The 17,637-nt window shown below is 49.2% G+C and overlaps 1 protein-coding gene across 2 annotated transcripts in view; it reads right to left on the reverse strand.

Annotated features, from left to right (window-relative positions):
• LOC143015442 (attractin-like protein 1) overlaps positions 1-17,637 on the reverse strand; it is a 114,983-nt gene that overhangs the window by 87,577 nt on the left and 9,769 nt on the right. For both annotated transcript variants that reach the window (XM_076169425.1, XM_076169424.1), the window contains exons 2-10: positions 12,508-12,591; positions 11,325-11,438; positions 10,425-10,553; positions 10,070-10,278; positions 7,844-8,018; positions 7,490-7,577; positions 5,413-5,659; positions 3,439-3,622; positions 972-1,126 (exon numbers count right to left, since the gene is read on the reverse strand). In XM_076169425.1, the coding sequence (XP_076025540.1) occupies positions 972-1,126; positions 3,439-3,622; positions 5,413-5,659; positions 7,490-7,577; positions 7,844-8,018; positions 10,070-10,278; positions 10,425-10,553; positions 11,325-11,438; positions 12,508-12,591 (1,385 nt within the window). The remainder of the gene's footprint in view (positions 1-971; positions 1,127-3,438; positions 3,623-5,412; positions 5,660-7,489; positions 7,578-7,843; positions 8,019-10,069; positions 10,279-10,424; positions 10,554-11,324; positions 11,439-12,507; positions 12,592-17,637) is intronic.

Genomic DNA, 17,637 nt, shown 5'->3' on the forward strand with positions numbered 1-17,637 from the left:
AAGTGACTTCCACAGGTGGAAGTAATTATTGATGTGCTAGAGGAGAGGAGAGGAGGAGACAGGAGAGGAGGAGAGGAGAGGAGAAGAGAAGAGAAGAGAAGAGAAGAGAAGAGAAGAGAAGAGAAGAGAAGAGAAGAGAAGAGAAGAGAAGAGAAGCGAAGAGAAGAGAAGAGAAGAGAAGAGAAGAGAAGAGAAGAGAAGAGAAGAGAAGAGAAGAGAAGAGAAGAGAAGAGAAGAGGAGGAGAGGAGAGGAGAGGAGAGGAGAGGAGGAGAGAGGAGAGGAGAGGAGAGGAGAGGAGAGGAGAGGAGAGGAGAGGAGAGGAGACAGTAGGAGAGTGGAGAGAGAAGGAGAGGAGTAGAGGAGAGAGAAAGTTAACTTCAGTTAAAGTTAGAGCCTTTCTCTCCATCATCCCTCGCTCCTCTGCGGCGAGTGTGAGGTGGCTGGTGGACGATAAAGTGGGGCAGATCTGCAGACACGAGCAATGATGAATAAATGATGATATTTGTCTAGTGTGTGTGTGTGTGTGTGTGTGTGTGTGTGTGTGTGTGTGTGTGTGTGTGTGTGTGTGTGTGGCTGGTTTGCGCAGAGCGGAGGGACGCGTTAACACACACATTTATGGAGCGCTGGCTGCAGCCGACACACACGACAGGGAGGAAGAGCAAACAAACGCTCGGCTTTATCGCCTCTGTTTTCAGCTTTTATTAACGTCTTTATCTCCTCATAACTTTGTGGTCTTTACATAATCCTCTCTCTCCCTACATCCCTCCTTCATCTGCTCCTGATTCCTCTCCCGCTTCCTCTTCATCCCTCTCTCCTTCACCGCATCCGTCCTCCCGCTTCGTCTCGCCTCCTTTTATCTTCTACCATGGCCAGGGGGCGTGGCCAATGTAGTTTTGGCGTCATGACGACAAATGTAGCTTTAATATGAAGTTGTGCACGTGTGTGTGTGTGTGTGTGTGTGTGTTCTTACCTATATCATACGCCAGGAAGTCAGCGGAGAAGCATTTGGCGCCGTTGCTTAGCGACGTGTCATTGTGGGTGTTTCCCCCAAAAACCAGCAGAGCGCCACTCAGCAGCACCATAGAGTGGACGTACCGCGCTGAGCCGCTCTCCTTCAGGATCAACCTACACACACACACACACACACACACACACAGAGCGAGAAAACTGTGACTCAGAAGTGTGAGAACATATTAGGCAAGCGTTAACTTGTCAATCACGCGTACAAGTGTGTGTGTGTGTCAGTGTGTGTGTGTGCATGTCCATGGTGCCATGGTGCCATGCTATTGATGGCATCTGTCTGTGTGCGTGACCTGGCCTGTGGTGACTGCCCTTCATACCAACTGTTCCTTCATGAACACACACACACGCCCACTCTCCCTCTCACACGCACACACACACACACACCCTACACATGTAGACATTGTAGGAGGTCTCAGTCTGCCGTGTGTGACCTCTGTGTGGTCAGAGGCGACATCGTGGCGACCAGCTGTGATGGCTCTCCATAGCTGTGCACACACACACACACACACACTTAACACGAGTAAGTCCCACAGGAACACACAGCGAGTTGGTGCTTATGTGGTGTGTGTGTGTGTGTGTGTTGTGTTACACACGGCCGTGGGCTTTATGAGGTCTGCAGTTCTTTTATTGTATGATTTTATAATAAAAGCTACTGAGTGTGTTTGCTTTGCTTTGCTTTGGTTGAAGAAGTGATGGACAGATTTTCATGAAATTGTAGGGAGGCAGTAGCTCAGTGGGTAGAGCTTCCGCTTGGGAACCGGAGGGTCGCCGGTTCGAGCCCCTGCCGAGGTGCCCCTGAGCAAGGCACCGAACCCTCAATTGCTCCCCCCTCTGCGAAGGGTGGTAATGTAATGTAATGTAAGTCGCTTTGGATAAAAGCGTCTGCCAAATGCTCGTAATGTAATGTAATGTAATGTAATGTAATGTAGGTAAAGGTGCAGATGAGTAAACATTCTGAGATAGGATCTGTTTCTGACATTTTTACCTCAAAACACATCGATAATGAAAAACAGTGAGGCACGAATGTCCAGGGACAGAAAGCCTGGACTGGATCAGGATCTGGATCAGGAGGATCTGGATCAGGAGGATCTGGATCAGGAGGATCTGGAGGATCTGGATCAGGAGGATCCGGATCAGGAGGATCTGGATCAGGTGGAGCTGAATGCGTCTTCAAATTGGATCTTATCTATCAGGCTTCTCTGTTTGCAGCTGCATTATGTTCACATTGTTGCTATTTTTAAATATTGTTTCCTACTCTAACTGCCTCTTAAAGGTGTGTTACCTGTAGTTCATGTGCCTTATGTGTGTGTGTGTGTGTGTGTGTGTGGAGCTTTAAACTGTGTAAAGGTTGATACATAAATAAATAAATAAATAACTCAGCCTCTCTTCTTCTTTATGAGACAGAAGATGAAGATGAAGATGATTCTGTTTCTTACGACAAATAAAGCACCCATCCCTCACAGCGAGGAGGTCCTGGGTTCAACCCCCCAGACCCCCACAGCAGTCAGGACGCTCACACACACACACACACAGGGGGCTCCTGGTGGGGCTCAGGACGCTGACACACACACAGGGGGCTCCTGGTGGGGCTCAGGACGCTGACACACACACACACACACACACAGGGGGCTCCTGGTGGGGCTCAGGACGCTGACACACACACACACACACACAGGGGGCTCCTGGTGGGGCTCCTGGTGGAGCTGCTGTAAGCTGAGCTCCTCTCTGAGTGGGAGGCCGGCAGCAGAGCAGCAGAGCAGCAGAGACGTCTGGAAATGTCAAAAACCCAGAAGCTCCAGAGACACCAGACTCCACCCGGCACATTCCACCAGGAAAGTGAGAGGCCAGCAGTGTGTGTGTGTGTGTGTGTGTGTGCACGTGAGCAGGGGAGATTGACAGAACGTAGTGTCCTCTTTCACCCATCCATCTGCTGGAGGTCACACCAGGTTTGCCCTCCTGTCATATCCCTCCATTCTCACCTTCCCCTCCGCTTTCTGACTCGCACAATCTGCTGCTTCTGCTCACACACACACACACACACACACACAAACACACACGTCTATTCCTCCTTATACACCACACACACTTGTGATTATTACTAAATGGTCAAAGGGAATTTTCAGCATCAGTTGTTGAAGTTGTTCTGATCCACAAATCAAACATGTAAACAGAACCAGCAGCAGGTGGGCTCAGATGAGGAGGGTTCAGATCCTTAGATGGACTTGATTGATCTTCCCCTGTGTTGTCTCTACGTGTCTCTTCCCACCTGTTGCTCCTGTTGAACCCTTGGCTCCTACACATCCTGTCTTCTGAAGGAGCTTTGTGCAGGTTTGAAGTTGTTTATGTGATTTACATTTAGATTTCCCCCAACCGGCCCAGCAGACACAGAGCAGCATGAGTCAGCGTGTCCTCACCATGAGTGTGTGTGTACGTGGTAGCGGTACATGTGGTCCACCAGGCCGTACTTGTTGTTGCTAAGCGCCTTGTATCCGCCGTGGACGAACACGCAGCCGCTGGCCCGGTCGTACACGCTGGTGTGACCGTAGCCGCCCTGGACCACCGCGCCGCCCGCAGACACCACCTGCCAGGAGTTGGACCCTGGGGAGCGAGGAGACGCGGAGAGACAGGGAGAGAGGGGGGAGATTAATGCGGCCGGGTCAGAGGTGACAGATTAAAAAGTTTTTCATGCTGTGGCAATATTGACTTTTTACTTCCAGGCCAAAAAAAAAAAAAGCACTTTTAATTCCAAAGGTGAAGGAGGAGGAGGAGGAGGAGGAAGAGGAGGAGGGGGAAGAGGAAGAGCGAGAGGCTGAGCCAAACAGAGGCAGGAGGAAATTACAACTTATTGAATTTGAAAAGGTCTGGTTTATCAGAGCAGCCTGATGAATACAGAGCCATCCAGAGTCCATACCTCCACCAAGGAAGCACTCAGCTCTGACTCCACCGTGGAATGTTACAGCGCCACCATCAGGTCCATTTATGTGGCGGGTTTTATAACTAATATTAATTTAAGAACTCAGAGAAAAGCCACAGAACCAAATGGCGCAAATGGGCGTGGCCTATATAGGCGGATGTTAATGAGAAGAGGTAACAGCGCCACCATCAGGCCGACCGCCACCATCATTTAAAAGCTTCTACCCTCGTTCCTCTCCAACCTGGCAACCAAGTTTCACTGAAATGGGTTTTAAGCTTTCTGACTGATCCTGCTGATAAACGGACGGACAGACACAACGACATGACATCATCCAACAACAACAGAACAACCAAACAAGAAGCAAACGCTCACATGGAGCTCACATGTGAGGCGAGAAACAGAGCAGCGGGAGAGAGAGAGAGAGAGACAGAGACAGAGAGAGAGAGAGACGGCGTCTGACACAACCACAGACGAGAAGAAAGCAAAAGGACGGAGCAGAGAAAGAGCAGAAAGGAGAGGCAGATACAGAGAGATGACAAGAAAGGAGAAGGTCAGCCCCGTTCTCAGCGCTGGCAGCTAATTGCCGCCAACCTGCCTCGCCGGGCGGCCATTAAGTCCTTTTACTTCAGATTTCACACCAGCCTCTGTTCTCTCCTCCGCTCGTATTGAACTCCTCGTCTCTCCTCCTCGAGCCTAATGATGCTCAGTGTGGCGTTACGCCGTGACATTGTCATTTGGACAGAAGGAGAGGAGAGAGAGAGCGAGAGGAGGACGAGGAGGGAGAAGATGAGAGTGACGGACGCACGGGCGAGGGGAGAGGCGGGAGGAAAGGTGAGGCGGAGGAGCAAGGGGGGGAGGGGGAGATGACAAGGAGGGAGACGGAGGGATGACAGAGAGGGTCAGGGATGAAAGAGGAAGGAGGGAGGGAGGGAGGGAGGGAGGAGAGAAAGTAAGAAAAGGGATGACAAGGTAGAGAGTGAGAAAGAGCAGAGGATTCATTAATCATTGTCTTCACTCAGACACTCCGGCCTGGGTAATGACCACTGTGTCTGTGTGTGTGTGTGTGTGTGTGTGTGTGTGTGTGTGTGTGTGTGCCTGCGAGAGCGTGTGTGTGGTTGTGTGTGTGCCTGCGAGAGCGTGTGTGTGTGTGTGGTTGTGTGTGTGTGCGTGTGTGTTCACAGATCCAGTTTCAAATGCCTGCAACTCTGTGCTGCACCGCCATCTACTGGCCACAAAGAGAAACACAGAAGTGAAACTAAACACTGAATCAATTTGTGCGGTTCATCCATGCACACACACACACACACACACACTGAATACGATCTGTAAATGGAGACAGAAGGGAAGTATCATATAGAATGTGACGGCCCTGATCATTACGTCATGGTTGAAGCTTCCTTTGCCTTATAAACCCATAAGTTTTAAATGTCTCCATGTTAGTAAACAAAGTAAAGCAGCAGGTCTGTGTTCTTACTCATGTTGTACTCCTGGACCTTGTTGCTGTAGCTGAAAATGGGCGAGTAGCCGAAGAAGACGAGCATCGCCGGCTCGCCGCCCGCCAGCGCCACCGTGTGGGCGGTGTGTCCCTCCAGGGCGTACGGGGGGGGCGGAGTCGGTTTCCGCGGCGACCAGGTGCGTCCGGGGATGTTAAACACCCACAATTCGTCAGTCACGTTGGCTCCTCCCCCTTCCAGCTTCCCGCCAAACATGTAAATGTCATCCTGCAACACAAACACGTCAAAATAAAAGCGTTTGTCTTCTTTTATTTTGTAAACAAACACTTTACTGCTGCACCAAGCAACTTTATGAGACATAACTCGCATTTTCAGCAGATAACTGTTTGTGTGTGTGTGTGTGTGTGTGTGTGTGTGTGTGTGTGTGTGTGTGTGTGTGTGTGTGCGCTACTGCAAACTCCTCCAGCTCCACCTGAGGAGAAGCTGGTTGTTGTTCATTTATATGCTAATGGTGAATTTGCCCTCTGCAGTGAACTCTACACACAGGTTTCCAAAGTGAGGGCCGCGACCCTCTTGGGGGCCGCAGCAGGTCGGAGGTGAAAAAGCTTGCGCGCCTGTGTGTGTGTGCCCCTGTTGTGTAAGAGTATTTACAGTAAATGTAGATTGTAAGGTGTGTAGGTGGAGCACAGGAGGGGAGCTGAGTGCAGAGTGATGAAGAGGAGGGCGAGCGCTCAGTGAGTCTGTGGTGAAGCTGCTGTGTGTGTGAGAGAGTGAAGCTGGTGACAGCTGATTGTCACCAACAGGCTGTGGCAGAGGATGAATATCAGGCCGGGTGACACACACACACACACACACACACACACACAGCTCAGAGTCCAGACGCGGCACAGATGACACAGGCGGGGATGAGACAGGATCCATCTGGACTGGCACTCTGTCAACAGCTTCACCTTTAGCTTCATCTCACAGCCCATAATGAGACAAACGTGTGGCACGAGATGAAGTTACAGACGGGAAGACGACTCCGGCAAAGTGGAATCAGCGGCGAGTCCGTAAAGACGTAACTTACACAACCCTAACATGAACAGACTCTGTGTCGCCGTGGCTACGTGGGACATGAGGTCTCTGCACGTTTGTCTGATGCTCATTTCTCTCATTGGAGCATAAACATCTGACACATTAGAGGAAGTAATGATGATGATGATGATGATATGAGCTGCTGCATGTTCACTCCTCATCTTCATCACTCACATCATTTCATCAAACACTCACAACTCACTGCCACTCAACTGTGTCGACCTGTGGCTGTGACTTAAACACATTAATGTACCGATCAGGAGTTCAATCATTCAGCTACAAACATAACAAAAGTTTGGAACTCGGGGGAGCGAGCGAGGAAGAGTCCCCCCCCCACCCACCCCCCTCAGGGAAACCCGTGTGTACAGTAAACAAGTGTGAGACGTGCCGGAGCTGTGAATCATCCCCGGGTATAAATCTTCTCCAGGCAACACTGACCTCCTGTGGCTCAAAGCTCACCTTCGTCACCACACAGCAGAGGCATTCTTCTTCCTCCCCTGCTGTCCTTCAGGGTTAAGTGACTGTTCCCAGACAAAATAAGCACAAATCTGAGGTTTTCTTGACACAGCCAGACATGATTTGATGCTCCGGCAGCTCAGAGTGACCGGAGAGGTTTCTGAGGCTCTGGCTGTGTTGTTGTGCCGAGCAGCTGGCCAGATGTGTGTGAGGTCACAAGGTCAGTATGAGGCAGGGGAGGTTAGAGAGCTGATCTGAGCTAGACTGCATATGATCCAAATGTGTTTCAAGTCTCTTTCACGTCATAAAATGTCCAGAAAAAAGTCAAAATGTTGTAAAAATCGACGAACAGAAAATTGAAATCAAAAAGCCGAAATACGAGAAGAAAAATTGTAAAATGAAGTTAATAAAGTAGGAAAACGAGGGAAAACTCAAAATATTAAGACTGCACTGTGAGATTTGATGTATTTGTTGATGAAATGTGTTTCTGCAGTGTGTATTGAGTGTTCACAGTCCCATAAAGGTGCCTGGTGCTCCGTGCTGCAGTGTGTTTCAGTGTGTTACCTGGTAGAGAGCCAGCGAGTGTCCGTATCTGTAGACGGGACCGTTACTGCTCGGCACCGCGTCCCACGTGCCGGTGTCCAGGTTGTAACTATGGAGACAAAGGAGGTTGAAGCGGAGAATTAGAGGACGGTGACACAGATCGCCCATGCTCCCATCCACTCTTTATCCTGGGACATTCCTCATGTATGTGAAGTATAAATCTGGATCAATATCTGAATCTGGATCAATATCTGAATCTGGATCAATATCTGAATCAATATCTGGATGAAGATTGAAATCTGAATCTGGATGCCCACATAGCTCTGTTGACCTCTGACCTTCAGATCTTTATTCTCAGCAGTGTTGGTTGCTTACTTGAGGACCATGTGGTAGTTGGAGTAGTTGAAGGAGAAGCCCCCCAGCACCCACATCAGGCCCGAGTGGACCAGGGCCCGGTGGGAGGCCCGACCCAGAGACTGGGCCGACGGTTTGACGCTGGGCAGCACCCAGAAGGCCTCGGTGGAGGGGACGGAGAGCGAGCAGTCGGGACCTGCGGGAGAGAGACGATCACATGTAAGCATGGAAGCGGACATTTCAAATGTCGCAAAAGGAAAACGTGACTTAGACCACCTTTCCACCGGACCAACCATTAAAGCCTTCGTGTGATTTTAGCCCAACCAGAGGAGAGAGGCAGCAGGAGGTCGGGGTTATGTGGAGGTCAGGCAACAGCAGCGCGGAGATATTAGTGCCATCCTTCATGGCCGCTGTCCGCTGACCTCCCTGCTCACACACGGCACAGAGGCCAGAACCATCACGGGCTCCTAATGGGTTTGTGGCTGATTTATGCTCAGCAGCACAAACGAGGGCCGAGCTCAAACAAGATGGCTTCAGACTTTGGTTCTCTTCTATCTCACACTTTGCCGCTCACCTGCAGACACAATGCCTGCACCAGAACTTGGAGCTGTCACATCAAATCACACAACAAATGTAAACATCCAACAAAGGGATTGAACCTCCAGCAGCTACGAGTGTGTGTGTGTTTGAGTGAGTGTGTGTTTGTGTGTGTGTCTGCATTCACATTCATCATTCTAATTCAATTAAGCGAATTTGTAAACATTATCTTCAATATCATTATCTTTAAAACTATAGACCTATTCCAGGTTGTTGTTGTTTGCCTTGAATTCGTCTCTACTTGTGTTTACGCCTTTAATCCAGAAGGGGGCAGTATTTTACCACCTAACTCCAGCAGATCGGCTCATCCAGTACAGAAACACTGTGATTCTCATCCTTACATGTTAGATCAATGCATTGTTACATTATATTGGGTTGAAAATGCAAATATATAAATACTTTTCAATAATATAAACATTATAACCATTAATTGAGGGTTTAATTATATTACTTAAGCACTAGACATGAATCCTGAGCTGTAAACGATGTAAAGCCTGATTTGTTTTCCTGAAAGTTTTCCTGTTTGTCCTGAAGCAACGGGACAACAAACGACACATAACCCAAGACAATGAGCCTGTTTACACTGTTTACCAACTGACAGCAGTTAACTCAATAAAGGAAATGTCTTTGAAGGCCCCAGATGTTTTATTTATGGTTGTATAAAGTGATGTGAGATGTGATGATGGTCACAGATGGAGAGAGGAGAGCGTCGTAAATATCCTAATAATAAAGAATGGGATTATCGTTCCGTTCGTGACCTTGTCAGCGTCCTGACCGCTTCGCTTGTAAACGACAGTAATCACAGCTTGCAAACCGTCGCCACGTGCTGATCACCTCTTCATTTCTTCAATGAGATTGTTGCCATGGAAACGTAATTACACAATCTGTTGTAATATGCAGTTACTTGCGATGTTGAAAGGCGTTTTTTGTTGCCGTGGTTGCGTGGCCTCTTTTCTCCTGGATGAGACATGAAAGCAGCTGGCAGACTGCAGATTCACAGCCTCTCCCGTCTCAATCCGCTGCTCCTTTGCCTGTTCCTGCTCCTGTTTACAACTTTATTGTAACTCGGTAAATGTGCCTGCTATAAAAACACAGACTGTGTTTCTACCCGGCAGCTCCGGAGGAACCCGGGGAGCCTTCGCCGTCCATCTGCTCCGTCATACATGCCGGAGAGCCACGTCTGCAGACTTAATGTGGCGCAACACAACAAATAATGTTTTGGGGTTTGAACATACGAATAATTTACAAACTGCATCTTCATGATCGGCATCTCAGGGTAAAGCTGGAGGAGAGACGCAAACCCAAAACAAACCTGACGCTCCTGCACTGACACACTGACACACACACACACACACACACACACACACACACACACACACACACACACAGAGCCAGAGTGGAGCCCAGGTGACATTGGCGTTATCTCACCCTCTCCTCCCTCCACCTTGACTTCAGTCCTCACCTTGGTCCTCTGTTCTCTGTCCAGAGCGTTGCTGCGGTCGTGGCCGCGACCCAAACAGATTAAGCGCCCACTTCATTCTCTGGCTTTGTCGACATTTCTTTGTCTAATCTCTCTAAACCCTCTCTCTCTCTCTCTCTCCGTCTCGCTCCCTCGCCCTCCTCCTCCTCCTCCTCCTCCTCCTCCTTTACCTTGCCAGCTGTCATTGCAGACACAGAGCTTCTCTCCGGTCAGGTCGCAGTATCCGTGGTCGGGGCTGCCACAGTTTCCTCTGCAGTAGGGGATGTCGCAGGCCTCTCCCTTCCAGTACTCCTCACACTCGCAGTACACTCGGCCCGACGCAGAGTTGGCCGTGCTGCACCGGCCGTGGCCCGAACAGTTGTTGGGACAAGAGTTTATCCTGGAGGGAGACGCAGGAGATCAGTCAGGAAGAGACGCAAGAGATCAGTCAGGAAGAGACGCAAGAGATCAGTCAGGAAGAGACGCAAGAGATCAGTCAGGAAGAGACGCAAGAGATCAATCAGAGACAAAGAGCTCAGCACATACGAGTAGGCGATGCTGAAGCCGGTCAGGTTGTAGGCGGCGTCACTGAAGAAGTGGAGCAGAGCGTAGCCCGACGAGGTCACGACCTCCGGGACCGTCTCGTTACCTCGCGTCTCAGGCACCACGAGACCGCTGAGGGACAGAGGGGGGAGAGAGAGAGAGAGAGAGAGAGACATGGCAGTGAGACAGAGGGAGAGAGACAGGCAGGCGACTCCTCTGTCTGTACAGTAACAACAATAAAAGGGCAGCGCAGCACTTTACACACTCGTCCAGGATTCAGGCTTCAGTCTGGATTGAGATCAGATCTGATCAGACAATAAGATCTTTATCAGATTGTGTGAGGAAAGATGTTATTTGAGGAAATGTCACATTCAGGCTTCATTGTTGTGTTTTCAATTCACCCCCCCCTCCTCCTCCCCCTCCCCCATCCATAGTGATGTCATGGTGTTGACTGTATGTAATTATGTTACACTAGTCGAACCTTTGTGTAATGAAAAGTCTAATAAGCCCCCCAGCCCCCCGGCCCCCCCGGCCCCCCCGGCCCCCTCGCTGTCTCGGCCTCCACAGAGCCGACGGCAGGTTTGGAAATGACGTTATGAGTGATTTTATAATGAGTTTATTTCAGAGGAAGTGCAGATTGACCTTAAGGAGCCGATACAATAAAGCCGGAGGGGGAAATGGAGCGCTGCCATAATGTCATAATGTGAGTAATTGCAATATTTTCTTCCTATTATTGCCGTCTGAGGGTACAGCAGTAACTATGAGGCCCATTGTTTGCCCGCACACATGGTAATTTACCTGCACAAGTGCTAATTTATTGAAGCCTTTGAGGCCGAGCCCGAGGCTATCTGAGTCATTTCCCATGATCCCCCTCACACGGCGCTCAGACCGGCAGGAGCTCACCTGAAAACAGCAATCAGTGGAGCGTAGATGGAGTCGCCGTCATACACATACATGTGATCCCAGCTGCACTCGGTGGCAAAGTGATTGAAGCGCAGCCTGAGTAGAGCGTTAGGACTGAGAGAGATAGAGAGGGGGGGGGAAGTGGGGGAGATAGAGGGGGGGAAGAGAGAGAGAGAGAGAGAGAGCGAGAAAGAGAGGGAGAGCAAGAGAGAGAAAGAGAAAGAGAAAGAGAGGGAGGGAGGGAGGGAAAGAGAGAGAGACAGGGAAAGAGAAAGAGAAAGGGAGGGAGGGAGAGAGAGAGAGGGAGGGAGAGAGAGAGGGAGAGAGAGAAAGGAAGAAGGTGAGAGAGAGAGAGAGAGAGAGGGGAGATAGAGGGGGAGAGAAAGAGAAAGAGAAAGAGAAAGAGAGGGAGGGAGGGAGGGAGGGAGAGAGAGAGAGGGAGGGAGGGAGGGAGGGAGGGAGAGAGAGAGAGAGAGAGAGAGAAAGAGAAAGAGAAAGGGAGGGAGGGAGAGAGAGAGAGAGAGAGGGAGGGAGAGAGAGAAAGGAAGGAGGTGAGAGAGAGAGAGAGAGAGGGGGGGGAGAGAGAGGGGGAGAGAGAGAGGAGGGGAGATAGAGGGGGGAGAGAAAGAGAAAGAGAAAGAAAGAGAGGGAGTGAGGAAGGGAGAAAGAGAGAGAGAGGGAGGGAGGGAGGGAGAGAGGGAGAGAGGGAGAGAGAGAGAGAGAGGGAGCGAGAGAGAGAGGGAGAGAGAGAGAAGGAGAGAGAGAGAGGGGGGGAGAGAGGGAGTGGGAGAGAGAGAGAGAGAGGGAGAGGGAGGGAGAGAGAGAGAGAGAGGGAGCGAGAGAGAGAGGGAGAGAGAGAGAAGGAGAGAGAGAGAGGGGGGAGAGAGGGAGTGGGAGAGAGACAGAGAGAGGGAGAGGGAGGGAGACAATAAATACAATTAAAATGAATTGAATAAAATAAAATAAATGATTAGAAACAAACCATAATCCATTCCACAAACTCCTATCATAATAATAATAGACAGCAGTCTAGTGTGTTTGTTTATCACTGTGTGTATCTGGTTGATGCATCTTTGGGGACATATGGCTGCTCTGGAATGAAATCTCCATAGAAACACAAACAAAATAATAAATCTTTATTCCTCTGCCACCCAAAACAAGAAGACAAACATCAGATACTCACAACCCCTCAATCAGCCAGGTACACTTGGTCTTATACTTATAGTTCACAGGGCCGTCTGTAAGGAAGCCTGACAGATCTGTTAACCTGCAGAGAGAGGGGGGGCGGGGGAGAGAGAGGGAGAGGGGGAGAGAGGGAGAGAGAGAGAGGGAGAGAGAAGGGGGAGAGAGAGGGAGGGAGAGAGAAGGGGGGGAGAGAGAGAGAAGAGGGGGGGGAGAAAGAGGGGGAAGAGAGGGAGAGGGAGGGAGGGAGAGAGGGAGAGGAGAGAGAGAGAGGGGGAAGAGAGAGAGAGGGAGAGAGACAGAGAGAGAGAAGGGGGAGAGAGGGGGGAGGGAGAGAGAGAGAGAGCATAAAATGGGTAAATAAATGAGTGAAAGTGTAAAATAAACACATGTATGATCAAACCAGGCCATAATGATGAGTCCACAGAGGCTCAGGATGAAGTAAACAGCGACACGGTGACATAAAGCAGTGGTGACATCATTCTTATTAACACTGAGCCTCCAAACTGGACTGAAGTGTGAGACTTAGTTACTCTCCACCCCTGACATGTGCAGATATGAGGCACAGCACACACATGCAAATGAAGCTCTGAGCCCAGCAGGAGAGGAGAGGAGTGTGTGTCTGTGTGTCTGTCTGTGTGTGTGTGTGTGTGTGAGAGAGAGAGAGAGAGAGCCTGAGGCCAAACAGGATATTGGTGGAATAACAATATTCCCATGAGCAGATAAACATGACATCCTTCTCCTGTCAAGGTAAGCCGGCGCACGCCATTCCTCAACTGCAGCGGTTGCCATAGCGACGGGAACATGACATATTGGAGTGGCAATAGTAATAACCGGCGGCGGCTGTGTGGGCATGACAAACATCGGTCACACCTGAGAGGGCGAGAGAGGAAATACACGTTCACCTGCACCGTGTCACTGTCACGCCACTGAAGACGCTGTGTGTGTGTGTGTGTGTGTGTGTGTGTGTGTCTTCATTATCTAGGCCTGCACACTGTCGACACTGTGGTCACGCTGGCCCACCGCCAGAAATAGAGAGAGACAAGAGAGAGAGAGAGAGAGAGGGAGAGAGAGAGAGAGAGGGGAAAGAGGGGGGGAGGGACGGAGATAGAGAGCGTGAGCGATAGCGCGCGAGAGAGAGAGAGAGAGAGACACACACACATATCCTGAAGTGAAACTTCCTCTCTCTTTCCTGTTCAACACAAACAGAACATCAGTGACTCTGATCTTCAGCCTGGTTGGTTTATATGAAACGTCCAAAATCCTTGTAAAGCCTTTGATTGTATTTATATTTTATATATGATTTATATTGTGAGTGTGAGCAGTAGGGTTCAGGGTCGAAGGTCAGAGGTGAATGCTTTGACTCTAAACTGCTCTCTTAACTCGTGTTCATGGATCCATAAGAGAACACGTATGACTATGATCAAGTCTGCAAACACAGAGGGGAGTAAAGTCCGTACATGGGATTAGCTGAGCGCTGGACTGAATGTGCTGTTTTCCCCTGATGACAGCCAGAGAGAGAGAGAGAGAGAGAGACAGAGAGACAGAGAGACAGAGAGAGAGAGAGAGAGACAGAGAGAGAGAGAGAGAGAGAGACAGAGAGACAGAGAGACAGAGAGACAGAGAGAGAGACAGAGAGAGAGAGAGAGAGAGAGAGAGCAGACAGATTGCAGCACAGCCGGACACAAGCTGCAGTAGATTTTGCCAATAACACACACACACACACACACACACACACACACACACACACACACACACACACAAACACACACACACACACACACACAAACTTTCCATTTTTAATTCATTAATCTCTCATCATCAATCATCTCTCTTGTTCTATGTTATGTTCTATTATTGATGTTTCCATTTGTCTCTCTGTTCCTACGTTGACTTGAGTCTTCTCACCAGCTGATGGTCCCAGCGGCTCAGGTGAGGTGTTTCACATCATGTCTGGGTATCCATCATCAGATTGGACCTAGAACCCGGCTCAAAAACCTCAGAACCCCACTTGAACCGGATCTCCACACCTTTCTAAATGAGGTTAGTGAGTTAAATCCCAGCCTTTAGAGGAGGACAGAGAGGGAAACTAAGGCGTGAGATGTTGAGTGTGAGTGGACCACATGAGGTTGTGGGCGTGGCTTCCCTTAACGATCTCCTCCCTGATTGAGAAACGCCGTGAGAGACGAGCCAATATGCAGAATCACGGAGGAGCGCCGGCCCATCCATTGTTAATGAGGAGCCGACCCCGCCAGGACTCCTGTGCAACAAACACTCCACTCCAAAGGCTTCTCCTGTTCATCTCAGAACGCCTACACACACACACGTTATTCATCACCTACACACACACACGTTTACACACACATACGCACTAAAGTTATAGATAATGACGAGAAGCAGAAAGTTAAGAGATACATCCTTAAAGACTGGAAGACACACACACACACACACACACACACACACACACATTCACACAGAAGTGATACACAGCAGAGGGGGGTGGCAGAGAAAGATGAGAAGAGAGAGAGAGAGAGAAAGAGAGAGAGAGAGAGAGAGAGAGTAGATAGATATAAAACCCAGACAGGGGACGATAGCGAGGATGAGGTATGGAGGAAGAGCGTCCAGCAGCCTTTGAAATATTCATCTGCTCCGAGTGAATAATTAATGCACCCCAGAAGATGGATGCACGAGGAAGTGACAGACAAAAGGACAGAAAGAGACGGAGAGACGGAGAGCCTCCGGCGTCTTCAGCTGGTGTGTGTACAAATCGCCCAGTTTCAGTTGGAGCGCGGCCCTTAGCCCCGCCCCCGCCGCCGTTTTACTTCCTGTAACGACACGTTGAGTTGGCGGCTTCCTTTATATTTTAAATTCTCTGTGGTTCTGTTCTAGTAGACATAGAATCACATAACGCCGAGTCATTCCAGCTTCTTTTATTTTGAAATCTATCAATGTGCAAAAACTAAACAACCTCTAACTTTAAGAGGAAAGGTTTGATTTGAAGCAAACCTCTGAGTTTACAATACAAGGTTTAAGGATTTAGGACAAATAATAACAATAATAATGATGATCCTTTATTTAAACGGCACCTTTAACCCTTCATATTGACTTCAAACATAATTCGATTGGACGCCGGGGTCCGTCTGTGATTGATCCTGATTGATGCGACCGCCTGAGATCAGCACTAAAGACCTCGAAGGGTTAAATTAAATTCCAACTGATGCCAGATTCCAATGGTAATGGCCACATTAAGAAAATAAAATTACAGAGGTATTAGCCTTTGAGAAATGACCGGAGTTAAGTGTGCAGCTCAATACCAGAGAAGAAGAAAATGAAGTTAGCGCCGCGCCGCACAGAAGACATGAACGCAGCACCACTGGATTGATTTCCTGCAAGACAAACACTCACTAACCGCTGCACTGTCAGAGCGAACAAAACCACAGTGACACACACACACACACACACACACACACACACAGAGGCTGGCAGTGACAGGGACCAGTCAGCTGAGAGTGACATCACTCTGGCTGGAACAAAAAGACGCACACATGTTTGTCTTCGAACCACATCGCCTCAGAAAGCTCCTTGTTTTGAGTTTGTAACGTTTTACTCCGATATTGTTCTCATTAGCTTCAGCCTGGATACATGTTGTTAGACTGAGCTCAAGCTGTCAATCGATCATTAAACATGAATCCTCCCTGTGTGTGTTTTAACGTGGGAGTGACTAACAGTAACTTACACACTGACTCACAGTACTCTGATCTGACTCTGAGTCACACTCTCTGTTGACTCTGCTGTGGTTTAAGTCTCAACATTCCCAGAGAACTTCCGTACCTGGAAGTCCTCTTAATCATACTGACATTTTAATATTTTAGAGCCATCAATTTCTATGAGGTGTGTGAAGCTTCATGCCTCATGCTTCATGCGTGCAGTGACAGGTTGGCAGAACACACACTGACACGTACTGTGAAGACAAATACAGAGGTCCCAGGAAGGTGACAGGAAGTGAACAGAAGGCTCTTCTCCCGTCACAGCGTCCTTGGATAATCGCCTCACGTCTAATATGTGATGGATGAATTGTGTCGATGTAACGTCTCATGTGAGATGCAACAAGACGCGTTATCCATCAAGACACCGGAGTGCAAAGAGGAAGAGTGTGAAGCAAACATGTAGACTAAAGCATGAAGAAGAAAACCACAGATCAGCTGCTCTGCTTTCAGTCCCTTAACCAACAAATGAACTCAGGTGTCTTTAGTTATTCAGCCTGCAGGGTGGGCGGGGCCACACTAACCACATACAGGCGTGTTCTGTGATGTCACTGGTCATGTGATACTAAGCTGAAGTTGGCTGCGTCTGCTCAGCGCCGTTTGTGATGAAGCTGCGTTATCTCAGCGCTCAGGCAACATCCAGGCAACGACTCCTGCACCTTCATGTTTGAATTACAGTCACTGATAAATAACGGGCGAGAGAGAGAGAGAGAGAGAGAGAGAGAGAGAGAGAGAGAGAGAGAGACAGAGAGAGAGACAGAGAGAGAGAGAGAGAGACAGAGAGACAGAGAAAGAGAGAGAGAGAGAAAGACAGAGACAGAGACAGAGACAGAGAGAGACAGAGAGAGAGAGAGAGAGACAGAGAGAGAGACAGAGAGGAGAGAGAGAGAGAGAGAGACATAGAGACAGAGAGAGACAGAGAGGAGAGAGAGAGAGAGAGAAAAAGAAGAGAGAGAGAGAGAGACATAGAGAGACAGAGAGACAGACAGAGAGAGAGAGAGAGAGAGACGTAGGTAAGCTTCAGTAGTACATAAAGGTCATGATGGATAACCAGATAACACAGAAATGACGGCTGCATTGTTCACACACACTTGCAGACACACACGAGTACACACAAGGTGCAGGGGTCCCCGAGCTGGGACCACTAGTGAAGATTGAGGGATCTGTGTGTGTCTGCGCATGTGTGTGTGTGTGTGTGTGTGTGTGTCTGGGGAGAGAGTAAAAGAGGAGATGAATGACCAACAATTGAATAACCTTGACCTTCTCTCCAGATATCCTTTATTAAAAATCAAGAAAAGCCCCACTGCTGGGAATAGTGAGGGCAGAGTGTGTGTGTGTGTGTGTGTGTGTGTGTGAGTGTGTGTCAA

The sequence above is a fragment of the Genypterus blacodes genome, unplaced genomic scaffold, assembly GCF_046128005.1.
Source record: "Genypterus blacodes isolate CSIRO-AG114 ecotype Tasmania unplaced genomic scaffold, CSIRO-AGI_Gbla_v1 ptg000201l_1, whole genome shotgun sequence".
NCBI classification, from domain to species: Eukaryota; Metazoa; Chordata; class Actinopteri; order Ophidiiformes; family Ophidiidae; genus Genypterus; species Genypterus blacodes.